Source organism: Symphodus melops (genome assembly GCF_947650265.1).
Source record: "Symphodus melops genome assembly, chromosome: 3".
Lineage (NCBI taxonomy): Eukaryota > Metazoa > Chordata > Actinopteri > Labriformes > Labridae > Symphodus > Symphodus melops.
The window spans coordinates 4,907,265-4,926,342 of NC_136693.1; the positions used below are offsets into that span (position 1 = coordinate 4,907,265).

Genomic DNA, 19,078 nt, shown 5'->3' on the forward strand with positions numbered 1-19,078 from the left:
CAGAGACACGGCAGTAACCCAGCCTGGCACTCTACTCAAACCTCTGACAGTAAGTCATCTTTTTTTTTTTTGGACTTCTTCCTAGAGATGAAACGTGGCTCTAAAGCTGAACTCAGCTGCTCATGCCTGACCCTCCTCTCCGTCTCCCAGTTTCTACTCAACACTTTGATTCTCTGACTACCAAGTCCAACTTTGATTTTGGATTAAACTCGATAACAATGTATCAAATCAACTCATTTATGATGAAGTAACAAACCTTTGGGTTACATTTAAACTTCTTTTAACTTTGCAGAGTGAATTAAGTAGCAGCTTTTTTTTTTCTGACGGTAAATTGTTGCTCAACCAGGTGACACGTGATCGTTTTCAAAACATTATTCTTGAATTCACCAACAGGAGGTGAGCGAGTCGCTTAGTACTTTGTGATGACCCTGCTCTGTTTTATTTATATTGACCTTCATTCAATTCTATGTAGCATCAAAGTTTCCAGAGCTAACATTGTGTAAGTTCATAGTGAGGACTGAATGAATTCAAAGCGATAGATTAGAGAAGAGGATTTTTTTTGGGACATTGGAAAATGTTCATTTCTATTCCTTCGAGTCCTTCACCAGATTTGACAACATAATTACGAATCAAACAAATCTCCTCTGTTTGAGAAACCTCATGATGTTTTTTTGCTAGGATTCACCCTCTGACTGTGAAATACTTTTACTAATCCTATTTTAAATTGTGCCTCGGTTGTTATGATGGAAGATGTTTTTATTCCCTTCTGAGGATCGCTCACTTTTCTGTCTGTCCTCACAGCTCTCGCTTTACGCTGTGCCCACGTGTTCCTCTTCGTCGTGACGTCGCCGTGTGCTCGTCCCTCAAAGAGAGCGAGTATCCAATTGAGTGAAGCCTTATTAGCTCTCATCACCACGTTAGCCATGACGCTGAGTTACTGCCGTGCCGAGTACAGGCCTAGAATCAATAGATGGTGTAATTACCAAATTCCTCCAGGACAAAGACTCCCTTCACTGTATTGCACTTTTTAATGTGACTCAGCTCTATGAAAACCTAAAAACAAACAAAAAACAAACAAAACAAGACAGAACATTATTAACTCAACAACACTGGATGAAAAGTAAACACTTCATATTGACTAAATTAACCATGTTAAACTTGTTTTATTCAGTGTGAAAGCTCAAAATAAAACAACTACACATGGAGTGCAAGCTTGTAACGGCTAACCAAAGGAAAAGAAAAGCACACTATGAGAAGTTTCCATGATCAAACGCATACATGGGCGACGGTTCAATGAGGAGAAATGTTTTTAAAGTCTGCTCAAAGCTAATTCAACAGGACTATCAAACATGAAGTGTATCACACGTTTATAGTTACAAAACATCAAGAATAAATCAAACAACACATTTCTATCTGTTTATGTTCAGAGATGCAGGATGGCCCATATGATGCATACATGGAAGTTCCATAAAAAATGTAGACAAAGACAGAAAATTAGGTTTGACAAACAGCTAACGAGAGTTAAAAGAAAAGATAGAGAAAAAAACAACAACAAAAGGAAAACCCAAAAAGATGTAACTGCTAAAAAAAGCAAACACAGCAGAGGTTGTGTACCTTCCGCTCCTTGCAGGGGGAGAGAGCATGGGAGAGAAATGGTTTGGATTATTATCGGACAGAAGAGCACAAACACTCGACGACACTCCGAGAAGGCGCTATCCGCAGGAGCCTCGGAAACGATTCCAAAATCAAGAATCTAGCTAAGATGTTATCAGAGCCAATGTTTTATTTTGAAAAGTCACAAGAAAAATCAGCCCCAAAAAAACTAGAAAATAGGAGAATTAAAAAAATACAAAAAAATACAAAAAAATACAAAAAAAGAGGGCTAGAGGTTTGGCTAGGGTTTTGAGATCTGGATTCACCTTTGATTTCCATGGACTGTTAACATCTCAGTCCCCCAGAGCCCTCCATGCCTCCTCCTCCAGCAACAACGGCTGGCACCAACAGCACCGCGCACACAGCAGAACGGGTCAATGAGGGCAGTCAATCCTGCTACAGTGTGTGATGTGTCAATGTCGTGTCCATCCGAAGATTCAGCTCACTGTCTTTAACGCTCAGAGGTTTGATGAGCCCGTAGACTGTTCACGTGACGTCAAAGTTTAAAGAGCCTCACGCTCAGCATTTATATCAAAGTTAGATACAAATATCAGATTGTAGATTTGGTTTATGTATTGTCTTTTTAAATTGGGTCTATAGTACCTGCATGCGTATCTTTTTTTTAATATTCATGACAGGTGCTGTGAAAATAAAATATGTTGTATAGATGCCTACCAGGTAAAAACCCAGGCTAAACATTTTTCTGATGCTGATGTCGTCATTGCTCATTTATAGTCTTCTTAAATACGGCGTGATGTCACGACTATAATGGTCCCATTTGAATCAAGGGGGCGTGGCTTACTGAGTTACATCATTTTCTACCAAAAAAGCTAAAAAAGCTAAAAAAAAAAAATTCCAGCATGAAGCTGTTCTATAAGAACATCTGAGAAGTCAGCTGGTCCTGTTTATTTCCATTAGCATCCTGATTGATGTCACAGCTAAAATGAATTACAAACAGACCTAGCATATACCGAGCTAGCACAACCTTTGGATAAGGACATGGTGTTTTCTTCTAACCGCTAACTTTTCCAACTCCTCTCCCAAAACATCAATTTCAACGCATCGCACAGCAGCCACACTCAGAGGCGCCTGCTTCCTACACACAGTCTACTCTGTGGGATCCGAACTCTGGTCATGAGCTGGTTTCATTCTTACAGTTTAACAAGGGACGAACAGGCGCTCACGTAACAAGTTCATTTTAGTGATGTGGTTCTCTGAGTTGAGGTGCTTGGAGAAACTTATTTCAGCTCAAGCTCGTGTTCCTGCTCGGCATTCGACCCGGTACAACGAGATGCAGAGAAGATTTGGAAACTGAACCAAAGAATTCAGTGATATCAGCGTATGAACTGGTTTAAATGTCTTTAGATGTTTTTCATTCAGTCAACCTCTGGTGTCATTTCTGCTACATGTTAGCGTAGATCGAGGCGGATAGGACAAGTTCATTAATGATAGACAATCACTTGAGACTTCACTAGAAGTACTTCTAGCCTGAGTACAAATTCAAGTTATTTGCGGTTTTTAAATGAATCTTTTGGTGTGAATATAGTGAAGAGTTTATATTGTAAACACAATGAACTAACGAGTTGACATTCAGAGTGTATATTGACATTATGAGAAACAAGCTAACTGCACTACAGCTGGTTTATGCACACATATTTCACAAGAAACAAAAGTTTGAGTTCTTCCCTGTGAGTGCTGCTTCTCAGAGGACAGCAGACGTATTAGTATTGATTAACAGAGCAGACGTTAAGCAGGGAAACAAGCTCATTTCTGTCTGAACCGTTCGTTTGTTAAAAAGTGATTCCTCTCCATGTTGAGGTTTTTGGACAGAGCTGAATCATTGTAATGAACTTCTCCAAGCACCACAAACAAGCTTCCTGAGATCATTATGTGAAGATGTGGATTCATGTTCGATGTCAGCATGAAGAGAAAAGATGTCTTGTCTTGTAATTTGCCCCTGAAAGTGATTCATCAGTCTAATGGCGTTTGATGTTTGGTGAAGAACAAGGCGGGTCGACATGTGTAAAGTGTCGGTTTGGGTCCCTTAGCTTCCAGCATATTTCACAAGACTAACCAATCACAGCTTCACTTTCTGATCCTCCAGAGGAAGTACACGAAACCCGACGATGACGACGTTCGCAGGTGTGACGACAACACAAGACAATGTTCAAGGGTCCAAACTTAAAATGTGACAGTTGCTATTAAATAGCCAATTATTAATGAAAAGTCTTTGATCAAGGCCATCCGTCTTACCGTCGATGCACAACAAATGCACACACACACACACACACACACACACACACACACACACACACACACACACATTCATGCCTTCTCTCTTCACATACGGTAAATGAAGAATGACGTTTGTGCACCATGGATGTAAAAAGAAACTTGTGTGGGAGAGTGTGTTATTATTGTTTAGGCATGCTTATGAACACACTCACATACACACAACACACACACATAAACACACACGAACAAACACAAACTGAAAAAAGCAAAAAAAAAAAAAAAAGCAAAAGCACAAACAGGAACTCTTCCTCTAAGGGGGAACATCAGGTACAAGTGAATGCCAATCAAACATGTCACACTAACATTTGGTCTACTTAGATTGTTTTTAAGAAAACAGAGGAAGAAGTCACAGAACGAAAGGAAATGAGGCAAACAGGAGAGATGAGTATAGAGCTGGACAGAAGGAGGGGGATGAACCATCAGGAGTGAGTTTCAGTTTCATGCCCTTGTGTGAGATGACGGTCACTTCCTCTGCTGTGGTACTGGCCTCTTACCTGGCTGTGCATGAATTTAAGGTTGATTCCTTCCAGCGTGACCTGCAGCAGTCCACCCTCACCGCTTTTCATGTCCTGGACGGGGAACTCTCCACCGAGCTCAGGGCCTGCAGGACACAATACTTTAGATTTAACAAAAAACCCCACTAACAACATTGAAGTTGTAGATTTTTATGACCTAAACTTAGAAAAACAATACAATAGGATCTTGAAAAATGACATTGAAGAGAGAAAAAGAAAGCAAAGTTTGGCCCTGTAAATTCACACTCTCTTCAGCTTTACCTGGTTTGATGCTTTGCTGTCGAGCTGCAGCTCTTTCCATACTATCCTTCACACAGTAGTAGAGTTCACGACACTGGAAGGAGACCGGAAAGAATTTTGAATGTTATCATCAATCTCATCCTCAAGTGGATTCAAGCACAGGAGAGGGAGGAGACAGATAATCACCTTTTTGGTATAGAACTTGTTGAGCTGCGTCTCCTGGCCGTTGCGTCTCCAGAGACACAGCACCTTGGTCTTCGGGCAGTAAGTCATATTGATGAGCTTCTCGTACCACCAGCGCTCGTAGACTGTGCCGATGTTGCTGCGCAGGACTATACAGTCATCACAAACCTAAAAGCATCCAGAGGAAAGTTACCACCATACACTCCATGTTTAGTTTTCAGTTAGACAGAACTCACATCTACAAATATGGATAGTACGTCTATTGGCTGCATTAGAAACTACTCGTATTGTCCAGAGCTGCTTACCTCCATGAAAAAGATGTCTCCAGTGGTATCAGTGCCAGCATGTACAACAAACGTTTGCTTTTTGATGTGACGGCTTCCACTGGGCCTGATGGGCAGCTCACGGCCGTTCTACAAAATATGTTCAGTAGAAATATTCATAAAAGGATGAACAGAAGTTTGACGAGATGTAATACAAAATGGACCAATAATCACCATGTTGGCCAGTTTGTCCAGGATCTCGTTGATCTCTTGGCTGTATGAGAGGCCGATGTGAGACTTCCCCATCAGACGCCTCACCTTCTTCCTGATGTCATTTTTGGACAACTAAACAAAAACACACACCCGGAGCAAATATTGAGAAGACAGATGATCAGACTTGGTGTAGGTCATAAAACAACGACTCTGTCTGGTGATTAGAAATGTCAAACAGGCCTCCGTACTTTCATCATCAGCATGTATGCAATCATGTTGTGCAGCAGGGTGGCCAGGAGTCTGTCCTCATCGTCCTCCAGACGCTTGCGGTCATGTTCCCCTAGTGACAAGTATCTGCAGAGAACAATCAAAACATAGAGGAGCAGGTCCAGTCCAAACCAGATTTAGAAAGACACGTATTAAACCAAATCAGGCAGGAAACTGTTGGAATAAAAATCCACCTTTCAATCATCTCCTGAGGGCCCTGGTCCATTCCCATGCCCTCACGCTCCAACATCACAGCGTCTAAGTATGCGTCCTCCCAGAACTGCAGCTGGTCCCACAAGGTGGAGCGCTCCTTACCTGAACACATCAACACAGCTCACATGAAGCACTTCAGAGCTAAAAGAGTTCACTAACAACACATCTGATCCATTCAAAAACAGGACACAGAATGCAGCATGCACGTTCTCACTCTGAACGATTTAAGGACCTCTACCTGAAGTTACTTACAGAAGAGACATGTTAGTCGTGGAGAGATCACGATTCATTTACAATAATGATCTAATCCCCAAGTATCTCTCTACAGCTTGGCAAAAAGTTTCGTTTATCATGAAAATCAAACCGTAATAATGCTTGGTGTAGGGCAGCACTGTAAAGAAGGGAGGTTTGTCAAGAGGCTGAAAACAGGTCCAATAAAACCTTTACTTAAATACTTCCTAAGGCCTAACATTGATAGGTGTCTGACGCTGCCTGTAAGTGCTGCTGTCCCTTCCTGGAGGTCAATCAGGGGCTGAAGAGTTCAGATTTCTTCTTTTGGTTTTCCTTTTTCTGGCAGTCTTTTAAAAGAAACCAGGTTGCAAATACACACAACGTTATTGAAAACATGGAACTTAAATCTGTGGCAACTTCAAGGCTTAAAAAATGAAACATTAACGTTCGACATAACAAATGTGAATGTCGAGCCAGTTCCAATTCCCCACCTCTGTCATACTGCTGTAACTTATTGGAAAGCTCGACATGTCCCAGTCTTATTTACCAGCCGGTGGCACATTTGAGTGTGCTACTCTCGTGAATACATTTCTGACAGCCTTTGAAGGCAGCGTGCAATCATCCAATATGCAAACCTATTAAATTTGAAGCTTCAGTCAGTATGAAAGTTAATCGAAAGACTGGCAGGTGCTCAGACATTAAAATCAATTTTAGAAGTTAGAGTAAGTGAATTGAAATACTGCTTTTTTGGATTTCCTTGAGGAGGAAAATATGCAGGACTGTTCATAGTTTCCACCTCTGTTTCATGTTAAGAAATGCACAGATGTGCAGCTCACATCACAGAACAGATAACACACAGAGCTACTCAGAAGGGAACAACGGATACATGTCAAACACAAACCCACCACACACTGACAAGAAAAAGGGCAAAGGCAAAGGATTAGCCCTACTTAGAGAAAAGGTTTCCATGGCTGCATCCTCTAGTTGATCCCAAACGGAGCTCTTATCTCGGCCTGGAAGAATTTCCCAGGAGAAGCAGCAGGAGGGACGAAGCAGCGAGAGCAGGAGGGGGTTAGGTGAAGAGGTGAGTAGGTTTAATAGCAACAACAAGAAGAGAGCGAGCCGAGAAACCTCACCAAAGGAACAAAACCCAAGACATACAAAGACGTACCCAGTTAGATCTCCCTCCTTACTGTTGAAAAGACCGAAGGACTAAAGATGTGTCTCTCTTTAAATGTGTTTAACAAAAACAAGTAGTGAGAAAATAATCTGTCTTCTGGAGATGTAAATGAGATGACAAATCACATTTCAAATTTAATTCTTTACTTTTTTACATAATTCAATATTTCAGTTTAATTCAACCTTTTTTTGTTCAATATCTTGTTACAATTAAAAAAATATGTATCTTTTTTTATTTCATTATCTTTCATATCTTTTATTTTAACAAACTGCTTAGACATACATTACATTTTTTTCATCCTTTTCTAATATCAGATGTTAAAAATACTGATATCAGGATATAACCTTTCACTGTGTGACAGGTGTAAAGTTTCATTTTTCTTCAGAAATGTTTAACATTTCATCACTTAATATTTCAACATGTCGGACTTCTGCCTTTTCTTTTCAAAATAACCCGACCAAGTCCAGTGAAAGTTCACTGTGGTTACAGTCCAAGGCAAGAGGTTACACAAGTTTTAGTGAGTGAAAGGTCACAACAAACAAAGAAGGCTGTTCAGTTTTAAACATTTCAAAGTTGCAGAAATCTCTTGAGGGTGAGAAGATGTTTAGGAAAACTTTGTAATGTGTTATCAGGATTTAGAGGATTTGTTTTTTACAGGACGGACATATTCGAATGCCATCTTTTTGGACAACTGAGGATGAATCGGAAGGAGAAAGCGCGACATACCCAGCAGGCCTTCACAAAGATAAATCCTCATACTGATGTCCTCCATCGGCTGTGCAGGCGTCACCTTTGTCATACCATGTGCATGATCTTTTGCCCCTGGTTTTAGAGTGTGAGTCTTTCCCTGAAGAAACAAAAAATAGAAAAAAAGTCATGTTTGTGCAGCAAATGAATTATTAGCATTGGTTCATCTGCTTTTAGTTTGATCATGTCATCATGAGCACTGTAGATACTCCAGGTCTAATACTATTATCCTCAGGATTTATATGACCTCAGGAATACCAATCAACTTAATGGTTTGTCTGAAGGGCAGAGCTCGAATGCAACTCTCTCTCCTCTGATAAAGTCCGTGCAATGGTCTGAAATGTGTTTGAAGAAACCTCTGTGCTGAATTGTGGCAGAAATCACATGAAAGCTTTTCAGACTGGAGAAAAAAAAATTCTATATGGATGGAGTGTGTGGGAAGACATTTCATGAGTCGTCGTCTTCTTTTTGATGTTGACGGGTGATGAGGAAGCGGCTGAGGCATACCATCCCTGCGGACCACACAGAAGGATTGAACAAGTGCAGGCAAGATGGCGACAGGACAGTCATCAGATGAATCAGAGTGTGTGCCTTCTGTTTTTGAGCAGATGGATGGAAGAGTTGGGTTTCCTTACAAAAACATCCTCAGAATGTTGCTGTCGTTGTTCTCATCCATGTTTAATCAGAAGTTAGGGGACGCAGCACTTTGGATGTCAGACTAGAAGGGGTATTGTTGTTAATGTGTGTCACCAACCCAAGCACATTAGGCCTGTGTAGTGGTCAAACTCTGGACCACATTATGCTTGATTTAAGATAATCTGAAGCAAAGCATCGTCTAAGAAAATTCTCAACTGGAGAAAAAGCCCAAAAAAATGTTGGTATTGCCAAGTAATTCGGGGTTTTCTCAGCTGCTGAGGCATCTTTATAAGGTGTGGATAGACTTCAGGGCCATTTATCAGCAGCAACAACACAGGGGCAAGGGGGGCTATCATTCTTTTTCTGAATGCGCCAACTACCTTTTTTTCCTCAAGCAGTATCTTCTGCCAACGATAAAAAAAGACATATCTTCAGCCTCAGGGATAAATGTACCCAAGAATGTTCACAGGTCCACAAGATACAAATATCTTTGTCCACACACAGCATACAGAGGTAGAGAGTCCCCGGGCCATCCCATTCTTGCTCTGTGGACCACCGTTTTTTGTGTATACGTTTTTGGTGCGGGTGGTGAACAGCATGATGAAGAGTTTTGAACGTAATAAAATCCTACTTACTCAAATCAACAACTAAAGAAATGATCCCTAAAAGTATAGTCTTTCTACTTACTACATCTAAAATCCTATTTATTTATTTATTGTTCTCATTGTGAAAAATCAGCGTTTTTGTTTCCTAAGGTGTCATTGAAGCGGTACCCTATTAACAAACTAGTCTGGTGAGATCTTTGCCCAACCACAGCTCAGTGCTCGTTGATCTGGCATCTTTGAGTAGATGCTTAACCACTGAGCCAAGGCAAACCACCTTTTTCCTGTTCTGCAGAATGCCATTGTGATGACCACCACATATCTGGCTTTTCATTGGAATCAATCTTCAATCACTCCAAAATATTTTGTGTCCAGACATGTGTTCCTGTCCAACAGTATTGTCTTAAGCCAGACAGGTGCATTCAGCAAAAGAAAAAAAAAAGTGAACACATGTTGATCTCTTTAAGTTCTCTCACACCTGTCCCACAATTTGAGCCTCAGCATGGCACAAACTCTGAGTTTCTGGAAGGGGCAGGATTACTCACCGACTTTTTTTCTTGGTAGAAAAAAAAGAAGAACAAAATTCCAGGACTTAAAATGTTCTCACATTATTCAGCACATGTTTTAAAGCTCAAGAAATCTACTTGGCATTCTTTAAGTTTTTCCTACAAACTTTTAAATCATATAAACTAAAGACACCTCGCAGCTGTTCATAAGCAGATGACTTTTTCCAAGTTGAAACGTTTTGGATGAAAGTGTCTAAATAAAGTCATTGTCTTAAGCAACAACAGTATAATCTCCCATTTTCACCTGCACCGAGTTACTTACAAACACTGTGCTTGTGGCAGGATTGGTTTCAATCTCGCTGTCGGAAAGAGTCCCTCTCGACTGATTTAAATGAGCAGCAACCCTCCCACCGAGGCCGTCTCCTGCTGTGCTGCTAAGGTCGCTGTCGGCTCCAAGAGTCTCACCGGAGCTGTTGCTTATCTGAAAGATAGAAAATGTAAGGGCAAAACAGAGAATAGGGATGCCTCACATGCTGACGGTTTAGTATAAAATCAACTTTATGCATTCTTAAAAACATGCTGTATAAAAAAACACAGTTTTAAATCTTCTCATAGCACAGTATGTGTTTTCTTCATCAGCTGATCCAGCTCCTAACAGAATTGGGAATTTAAGACCACATGACATATGATAACTCAAGTGTCCATGTTTTTGATGGTGGAACTGTTCAATCATGTTCCTCCTCATCTGAAAGTCATCGTGTGATTGGCCGGGTCCACTTGTTTTGCTTCAATGATCTTTAACAGCAAAGCTTGATTTATTAATAATCGGATCCATCTGGCCAGTTAAGGACAAGGGCTAAATGATAACAGACATAAAACTTTTAGACTGCACCTTTCTGAAAATACACAGTCAACCAGAATAATACACCTCTCATTTTTCTTTTCTTTGTTTGGAATTTGTAGTTTTTGCAAGGAAAAAGAAAAGAAAAAATTAACATCTAATGTCAAATCCTCTACTCTACTTCTGCAGGACTCCCTTGAAAAAAAGAGGTATTTAACATCAATGGGACTTTCCCTAGATAAATAAAATTTAAATAAACTAATATTAAAATATGTCAAATGTCAATATTCATGTTTCATTACCTCTGCAGTTTACACAGTTTATGTATGAACCATCAGACCAATGCAGATTCCTTGTGATGTGAAAATGATCACCCTGAAGTCTACAGCTAATTCGTTGCAGGCAGGACAAAGTGAATAGCATCTGAGTTGGCTGTGCCCTACCACTGTGCTGGCCTCTGAGTCCTGGCTGGTGCTCCTCGTCAGGATCGGTGGCTCTGAGCTCGTTACAGACTCTGTGTCGCTTTTCTATACAGAGAAAAGACCGGGCAGAGAAAACCAAAAGAGAGACCAGTGGTCCAGTTATTGGTAAGTAAAAGGAAATGTGATGAAAGATTGAATATAATAAGTGCATAAAGGCTAAGTAGCTTTATTAAATTGTTAGTGGGCTGCAGCAACATATTATCCTACATAAATACTCTGAAAAAAATAACCTGAGATCCAGATGTGACGCTGAGGCCACTGTCAGCACTGATCTGTGATTTCTTCTCCTCAGCATCAGTCACCTGGGGGCGCTGTTGCTTTGCTCCATCAGACCCTGCAGGACAAACATGATCGTCAGCATGCTTTTGTGATCGAGTCTCATGTTTTGCCTTACTGAGAGTTGCTTCACTTAAAGCCACCACAGCACAGCAACACTGATGCTACGTCCAGCTTAAGTGCCAAAGCCTTCATTTAAACATTGCAATACAATTGTGACACAGCAAAGCCGACATTACCTTATTCATGTTGTTGACATTGTTTCTATGAAAGATTCAAAGCCTTTACTTGTTTTAGCTGAACATACTGGATGAATATGATCAATCTAAAGAAAACTTGTTTCATACATTTTGCACACATATACAGTAAAAAATTGCTGCTTAACTGTGAGTGGGACCAGACAGAAAAGTTACAAAGGGGCAAGCAGAGAGTGCCGTAAAACTGGGAGAAAACAAAAACTGCAAGAGCGCGACATTACTTCTCAGTCAATGCTGCAAATGTGGCTCAAGTTACACCAAACCCAACAAACAGACACAGGCAGTTAGGCATGCAGACAAACTGGAGGACAGTCAAGGGGACATGTTGGTGTCAAGATTTTGTCATTTATCACTTGAGTAGGTGCAGACGAGACGACAAGAATATCCTTACACTTTCTCGTTTTTCAGGTTGTCCTGACGCCCAACCCATCAACCTTTCAATATTGCCCTGAAATGTGCCAGCTATCGTGAAATACCGTCTAAATACAGGAATCCATTTGAAAATGGAAAAAATACAGCTCAACAGCAGGACCGTACAGAAGTTTGTTTAATCTATTTAATCTAAGGACTTTGTTGTATTTTTTGATTTTTCTAATGTAAAGAATAAAAAAATAACCAGTTTAAAGATCTTCATACATTATCACAGGTGTTAGAATACAGTTTGATCTGCGTTCAACCTTTGAGCCACAGCATGAATGTAATCAAATGTAAAGTTGTCACGTACTGACGTACTACAGGGAAACTTACCAGAACATACCTACGTATACCAGCTGCCATCGTGGGTCTCGATTAAACACAGCATTCTTTGGTTTAAGTTCAGTGAGAGGAATTTTTCGAACCGGTTTTGTTTTTTTACAGAAAAGTCACTAACCGAGACTTCTAAGTTTCCCGGTACTCAAGCCCATGTTCATTCTTTTATTTTACTCTTATAACTAAGACTTTTTTTTGCTTCTATTTATTCTGATACTTCCATGAGAAGCGATTCTTTGCAACTCTTCATGTAAGACACTGGTCATTTAGAAAGGTGGGAGAGAAGGGGGTGGAAAAAAGGTCAACAGCTGAACACCCCAATCCTCTTTTTTGTCTGGTGTGTGAAAAGTCTCTTACTCTGTGGTTTTTCCATAGCTTTTTGCTTATCCTGGTGCTTGCTCCACAATTCTACCCAAGATGCATTGCAAGCAAGGAGAGAAAGACAGAGAGAGAGTCAGAGAGCTGGTTGAAAAGGCATGTATGGTGGATGAGCATTAAAATCAAACCAAAAACAAAATAAGCATTGAGAATCTATCATTACTAAAGAAGGTGTTTTGTAATGTTTGCATGTAGCTGTGCTTTAATCTGGATAAAATTCAAAAATATATATATTGTATTTTTCAAATTGGATCCACTGAATGTCACAGCTACGAAGGTAACATTACAACACACCCAGAGGTCCTGGCCCAAAGTCCTGGAGAGCCACACAGTGATGTCAGAATCATCTGTAAGCTCCAACCACTGGCCACTGATTTCATTGACTGCATTAGTCTGGCTCTCCAGAGCACAGGTGAGACAGAGAGAGAGAGAGAGGGTGATTCGGAAAAGAGCGTGGGATGGGGTTGAGAGGCCGACTAGTCAGCAGGTGAAATGGAGCAGTTGCAGAAGCCGGGATGCAAGTCTCACAGCAATCTGTAGAATTGAAGGTGCAACTTGTAACAGGAAAAAGAAGGGGTGCGGGTAGGAGAGGTGTCAGGGTGGTTGACTGAATGTGTCCCCCGTATACAGACCCAGCATCAGGCTCACAAAATTAAGTTGTAAAAAAGATTACAAAGGATTTTCTTAGTAACTTGACTTTGTCACTTTGGTGACCAATAGAAAAGACTTTGAGCAGTGAAATTTGTCTCTTTACTGGGACTGTTTACTGGGGAGTGATGCGTCCACCCTCCATGCTGAGAGCAAAGGGAGCTGCCATTTTTTACAGCACGCCTCGCAGAAACCTGCAGCAAAGACGAGCATCAATTTGACTACTTATGCACATACCTCTGGTTTCCCTCGTCCACTACTGCAGATTTAGGTTTTGGAAGACCAGAAATATAAAAGACATGCATTCAAGGTGCTAAGAGGCTAATGACAGAACTCCAGAGAGGCAAACAGGGGCACAAATGTGTAAGGAAGGGGAGACAAACACACGCAGTCCAGCCTTGAACACAGGGAAATATTCCAGACACTTTTGGATGCCACTTAATATGGACAATGATCATACCAGGGCCAAACTCAGAATTAGGATTTTCATTTTGAATTATTCAAAGGAATACATTTTCACAAAGTCATAGATTTTTTTTCCCCACAATCCTACTCCACCGCATTTTTTTTGCGTCTAAGGTTAAAGTGTATGGAATATCATAGCACCTGTAAGAATCTGTCTGGGACAAGTGAAGGGGTCTTTCTTTGAGACGGTTGGAGCGGGGGGAGGGAGGAACTGATATCAAGGTTGCTGAGCTGGTAGGAACGGGGTAGGGACATCTCACAGTGCACATGCAACCGCGGCTCGGGATGGTGTACACACCAATCGAGGCAATAAAGTTCTCCTCGTTCAGACTCCGGGTATCAAAATGGCGGGCTCCTCTGCCCATTGTGTGGTGCGGCAGCTGCAGGTGGGGAACATTCAGGAAACCCTGAGGTCTGGCGGTCTCCATATGAGCAGAAGGACTCTCTTTGCTCCCCGGGCTGCCAGCACTGTCTGACGGGCTTCGCTTGCGCTTTTCTGGGTCTAACAAGTTACCGAAATTAAGGGCCAAAGACGGAGTTATAGAAAGAGAAAATATGTGGAGAATTAGATTGAAAGAGGATTAACAGTATTAGACAAAGAAGGAAAAACAGTGAAGAGATCTAAACCTTAAAATTAGAGTTAATATTTTAGTTAAATCAATGTCTACAGTAGCATGCAGCTTGAAGCTTAATGTCAATGCAAATACCACGACAAGTGTTAGTAGCAGAAGCCCGCTGCTGTTAAGTCTTAATATAATAAGCCTAAATGTACACATTTATGTGCTGAGCTTTAGGGACATACCTTTGGTTTGATAATGTGTGCGAGCTATTTCCAATAAGCTGAAGACGCTGGCCATTCCTCCAAGGCCCGCGTTAGTGTAGGAATGCTCCAGACTGGAAACAGTGCACTTCAAGATGTCCAGCATACCTTTGTACACCTTCCTGCTCACCTCCTGAAAACGAAACACAGTGACAGGTTCAGGAATTAACCTAACAAGACCGAAAAAACAGAATCACAACAAAAAATGAATTAAAAAAATACAGATCATCGATTCTTTTTTAACTCAAGAAAATGTGAAGTCCAGTCAGAATCACGGTGGGGCAGAGTCGATACAGCAACACAGTTAGAAGTTATGCTGCCTTACGATGCTGCCGTTACTTCAGGCATTTTCAAAATAAATAATTTAATCATTGATCAATGCATGAAAACATTTAGATTGACATTCAAACATGATACTGATACTTTTATTCCTTAGGCTTTTGTGTTAGCGTTGTGGCCTTCACATCAGCAGCAAACATCTCACCACATCACGTATGACCTCCTGCCTGGCGTCTTCCTCTGACTGGACGGCTCTGTTCAGCTTAGACAGCACAAAGACGCGAAGCTGCTCGTTCTCCAGCAGGCGGCGCACTTTCTTCATGTTGAGCCAGCCAACTCCCTGACCATCGAGAACACTCTGGACCACCTCCTTTAAGAACTGTTGGTTCTCACTAAATGACACAGTCATATTTAACATATGAAGGTTATTACACCACACTTCGTTCAGACAGAATCTAGAAACACACAGATTATGAACACTGAAGATGGTTCAAAACACAATTCAATTCATACTGTGTTAATAAGAGTAACTCATTACCTTGTGTTGTTGACCCGACCTTGAGGAGAAGGTGATTCTCTCTTCACAGTTGGACTGTGCTTGATTACCGAGGACTTCTGGTCGACAAGTGCTCGTGGTGCACGTGCTCCTGGAAGCAAAGTAAACGAATTGATGCTTTGGAAAAAAATAAAAAATAAAACAAAAACAAAACAGAAATATAACCAAAATAACAAAAGAAAAATGCAAACCAGTACAAGGTCACTTAACAGAAGAGTACTGAGGAAAAACAGAAAGGATACACACAAAGGCACTCGCTCACCACTGTAAAACCAGGATAGGAAACTATCTCCACACACGTAGGATGTTTTCTAAAGCTACCACATCAGACAGTAAAGGAAAGGGAGGAGAGCAGCTGACACCACTTCGCAGAGAGGACAGACACACCTGGAGTCTAAAGAGGTTATCTAGGACAAATTACTGGAGCTGCTAGAGTCTATTATTATATTAAGAGAGGTGGAGGACAAATCACACAGGAACGAGGCGCACAAAAAAACACTCAGTACACACACAGGACTCCAAAATGGTGCTCTTGGTGGTGGCATCACACAAAAGCAGCACAAAGATGTGAGGTAGTACAGATGATAGTGTGTCACGCATGTCATGCGGCATGTCATGGAAGAAAAGAAAAGGATGTGTGGAAGACAACTAAACTTAAAGCCGTCTTACTACTTGGAGAGCTGACTCACTTTGATGTGTTTCTGCAGTTCTGTTACATGTTTGGGATGTTCCAGTGTACCGTGTGTGTGTTCGGGGTTTGGTTAATCATTTGAATGATTTTGATTATTAAAGAGAATCAACAAGTCATGTGTATCTATAACCAACAGAGGGGGAGATTCACTGGGAATGCAGCCGCTTATGACAATGAATTGCGCATCAACTGCTCCATCTCAAGGTCCAGTTCACAAAGAAAGCAAACACGCTCATTAAGTTTGTACTGGCCCACGCGGTTTGTTCCCCATTTGCGTCCGATGAAAATGAGCAGTTCTCATCTTCACTCTCTGCCACATGGTGCTGCACTGTCATGATTGCTGATAGAACTTATTTGGGGTCCACTGTGATGAATTGCAAAGGTAGAAGACACCTTTTCCAGTTTATTGTGCAATCAAGTGTCAACGGACCCGATTCAAGTTTCATCATTTAATACAAAGCTTCCCTCCAGGACCAAACCATCGCCCTGATGCTCCATACAGGTGAGAGTGTGTCCTTACTGTATGTGCCAGGTTGAGCAGTGGGATCAGCCTCACATGGCCATGAAAGGATTTCATATTTGACCGAAAGAATTCAAAGTAATATTCTCAGACTTTTTAATTCAACACCTTTGTTTGACCTTCTGAGGTCAAACAAAGGTGGAGTTGTTGTCCTGACGTCTGGAAAGTGATGTTATCAGCTCTCAGCAGACAAACATTGTTGTTATTCATCATTATGAATCAGATGTTCTTTCCAAATGAATGCTCCTTTGCATAGAAAGGGGACGCGTTTGCCCCAAATTAATGCAGAAAATTAGTTTGTATCCTCAAATATGTTGTATACAGTAAATGAAAAGGCAGTAGTTCCTCGTGTGATTCTAACCCATGTCTTCTAAAAGATAAATGTGTATCTTTAGATAGCCTGATGCATTAAATGTAATGTCTTATGCAATGACGTTCGGCTCAAAAGCACAGATACTGTATATTATAAATCTGCTCATCTGCTCACCAGCTATATTCAGTCCAAGTCCAGTGTTTGTAAAGATGTACCATTGAGTGGAAATATGGACTGTGCAAGTTCGGAAACAGTAAGAGAGCCTCCCAGCATTTCTAAACTACCTGGGATCTGACCACTTGCTAAAGCTGTGACTGTAGATGCTGACCCCTCAAAATCTGAACATAGAGCAACTAAAGGAGGAGGCAAAAATGTGTTCCCTTTTGAAAAAGGGGAAATACATTCTTAGCTGAAACCAGAGAAAATCAATAACATGTCTGTCTGATGGTCCATTACATTTGTTGATACATTACGCTGGTTCAAGTTTTGAAAGATTAGAACTCAACCTGATCAAACTTAGTGTGATTAGGCTAATAGGAAATATGGCCAGACCTCATTTGTTAGATTGGATTTATTAACAAAATATCTCATGCAGATGTGGCATGTTAAAGAACAACCAATGCCAATGCCAATAGAATAACTCCAAGACATCACTTGACAAAGTCCAGTTTATTGAAGTGCAGTGACTCGAGCTGTTGAAACCTGCATGGTGAGTACACATGCTCTAAGACATGTCTATGGGTAGGCTGAGCTCAGGACATCTCCATTTTATTATTTCCAGTTTAACAGCATCAAATGATAGAGGAAGAGCACAAAGAGACTAAACAAAGCTTTACTCGTCCGACTTGTGTCACTGCAGGCTAGTTAATTGTCAGTTTGATGCGTCAGTAGGGAGCCATTGTTTATTAAATGTGGTTACTGTGATTGCACAACTGTTCAGCATTTGTTTAAAAACCAATATTGCATACATGTTCTTTATGATGAAAAGGTGAGTAACAGAAACATCCCTTGAAACACAAAGGCTTCTTACAAGAACGATCAACACTGTCCCAGAGAGTGAGGAACTGCTTTTCAATTGTTGTGAATATAACCAGACAGATCCTGGACGAATGAGAAAGCTTGTTGGAGACAAACAGTAGGAGCTCCAGTAGAGCCTCTAGGCAGAAGATTTCATCATTATGTTTTGTTGGACAGCCTGCAGGTTCTGGCCAGATCCCAGCTCTTAACTGTAGATTTTCAAAGTGGCTAGACAAGCTCAGTGGGTTAATGGAGGATACAGCTATTTTAGATGGTGGTTGATCTTAGGGATCAAATGATTTGTTGACCAGAGTTACAAAGGAGAGATGGAAGGGAAGCCAATTTAAATCTCAAGTCTGATCCATTAAAAGCTTAAATGCAGTTAAACAAAAAGGTCAGCCTGCTGACATACCGTAAATTCCGTACTATTGAGCGCACCTGGATATAAGCCGCACCGGCTAAAAATAAGTAAATAAATGTATTTGTACATATATAAGCCGCACTTGATTATAAGCCGCAGGTGTCCACGCTATAACAAGAGCTATTTACACAGACCTAGGCTACCGGTAACATCCGCAAATACTGTAGCGTCCGTACGGACGTTAAAGGACGACGAGAGCGTTCAAATAATAACTTTTAATAACCCGATCACTGTCGGCCGTGACCACGCCGTTTACAGCAGAGAGCAACACATCACTTGCCGTAACAATCCAACTCTCTCCCCCAGCGTTCTCTCATACAGCCACTCAACACGTTCTCGCTGGTGCATTCACTGACTCTCCACATAATCGGAATTATGAACACATTATCAACTACTGACTTTACAACATGAACCGTTACAATACGAAGCCTAGCCGACGGTGTCTGTAACACGGCTGATGAAAAAGATGACCGTAATATATTTCACAAGAAAAAGTCCATCCATTCACTGCCTCAGAATGACTTCATTACTCACTTCCTCAGTCTCTGTTGTCGCTGTCAGTGTCATCTTAACGTGCAGCAGCTCTGTTAGCTTCTTTGACAGCCAGGTCGATCGCCTTT

The 19,078-nt window shown here is 41.1% G+C and overlaps 1 protein-coding gene across 16 annotated transcripts in view; it reads right to left on the reverse strand.

Moving 5' to 3' along the window:
• The window catches only part of madd (MAP-kinase activating death domain), a 46,334-nt gene that overhangs the window by 3,189 nt on the left and 24,067 nt on the right, over positions 1–19,078 (reverse strand). For 5 of the 16 annotated variants that reach the window (XM_079339735.1, XM_079339728.1, XM_079339737.1 and 2 more), the window contains 18 exons: positions 15,479–15,587; positions 15,146–15,332; positions 14,644–14,794; positions 14,140–14,343; positions 12,708–12,758; positions 11,298–11,401; positions 11,029–11,112; positions 10,067–10,225; positions 7,980–8,100; positions 7,024–7,086; positions 5,824–5,944; positions 5,611–5,716; positions 5,384–5,494; positions 5,192–5,299; positions 4,890–5,054; positions 4,725–4,797; positions 4,443–4,549; positions 984–1,053 (listed from right to left, as the gene is read on the reverse strand). In XM_079339735.1, coding sequence (XP_079195861.1) covers positions 984–1,053; positions 4,443–4,549; positions 4,725–4,797; positions 4,890–5,054; positions 5,192–5,299; positions 5,384–5,494; positions 5,611–5,716; positions 5,824–5,944; positions 7,024–7,086; positions 7,980–8,100; positions 10,067–10,225; positions 11,029–11,112; positions 11,298–11,401; positions 12,708–12,758; positions 14,140–14,343; positions 14,644–14,794; positions 15,146–15,332; positions 15,479–15,587 — 2,094 coding nt within the window. The remainder of the gene's footprint in view (positions 1–983; positions 1,054–4,442; positions 4,550–4,724; positions 4,798–4,889; positions 5,055–5,191; positions 5,300–5,383; positions 5,495–5,610; positions 5,717–5,823; positions 5,945–7,023; positions 7,087–7,979; positions 8,101–10,066; positions 10,226–11,028; positions 11,113–11,297; positions 11,402–12,707; positions 12,759–14,139; positions 14,344–14,643; positions 14,795–15,145; positions 15,333–15,478; positions 15,588–19,078) is intronic. The other 11 variants (XM_079339730.1, XM_079339724.1, XM_079339729.1 and 8 more) reach the window with 8 other exon arrangements.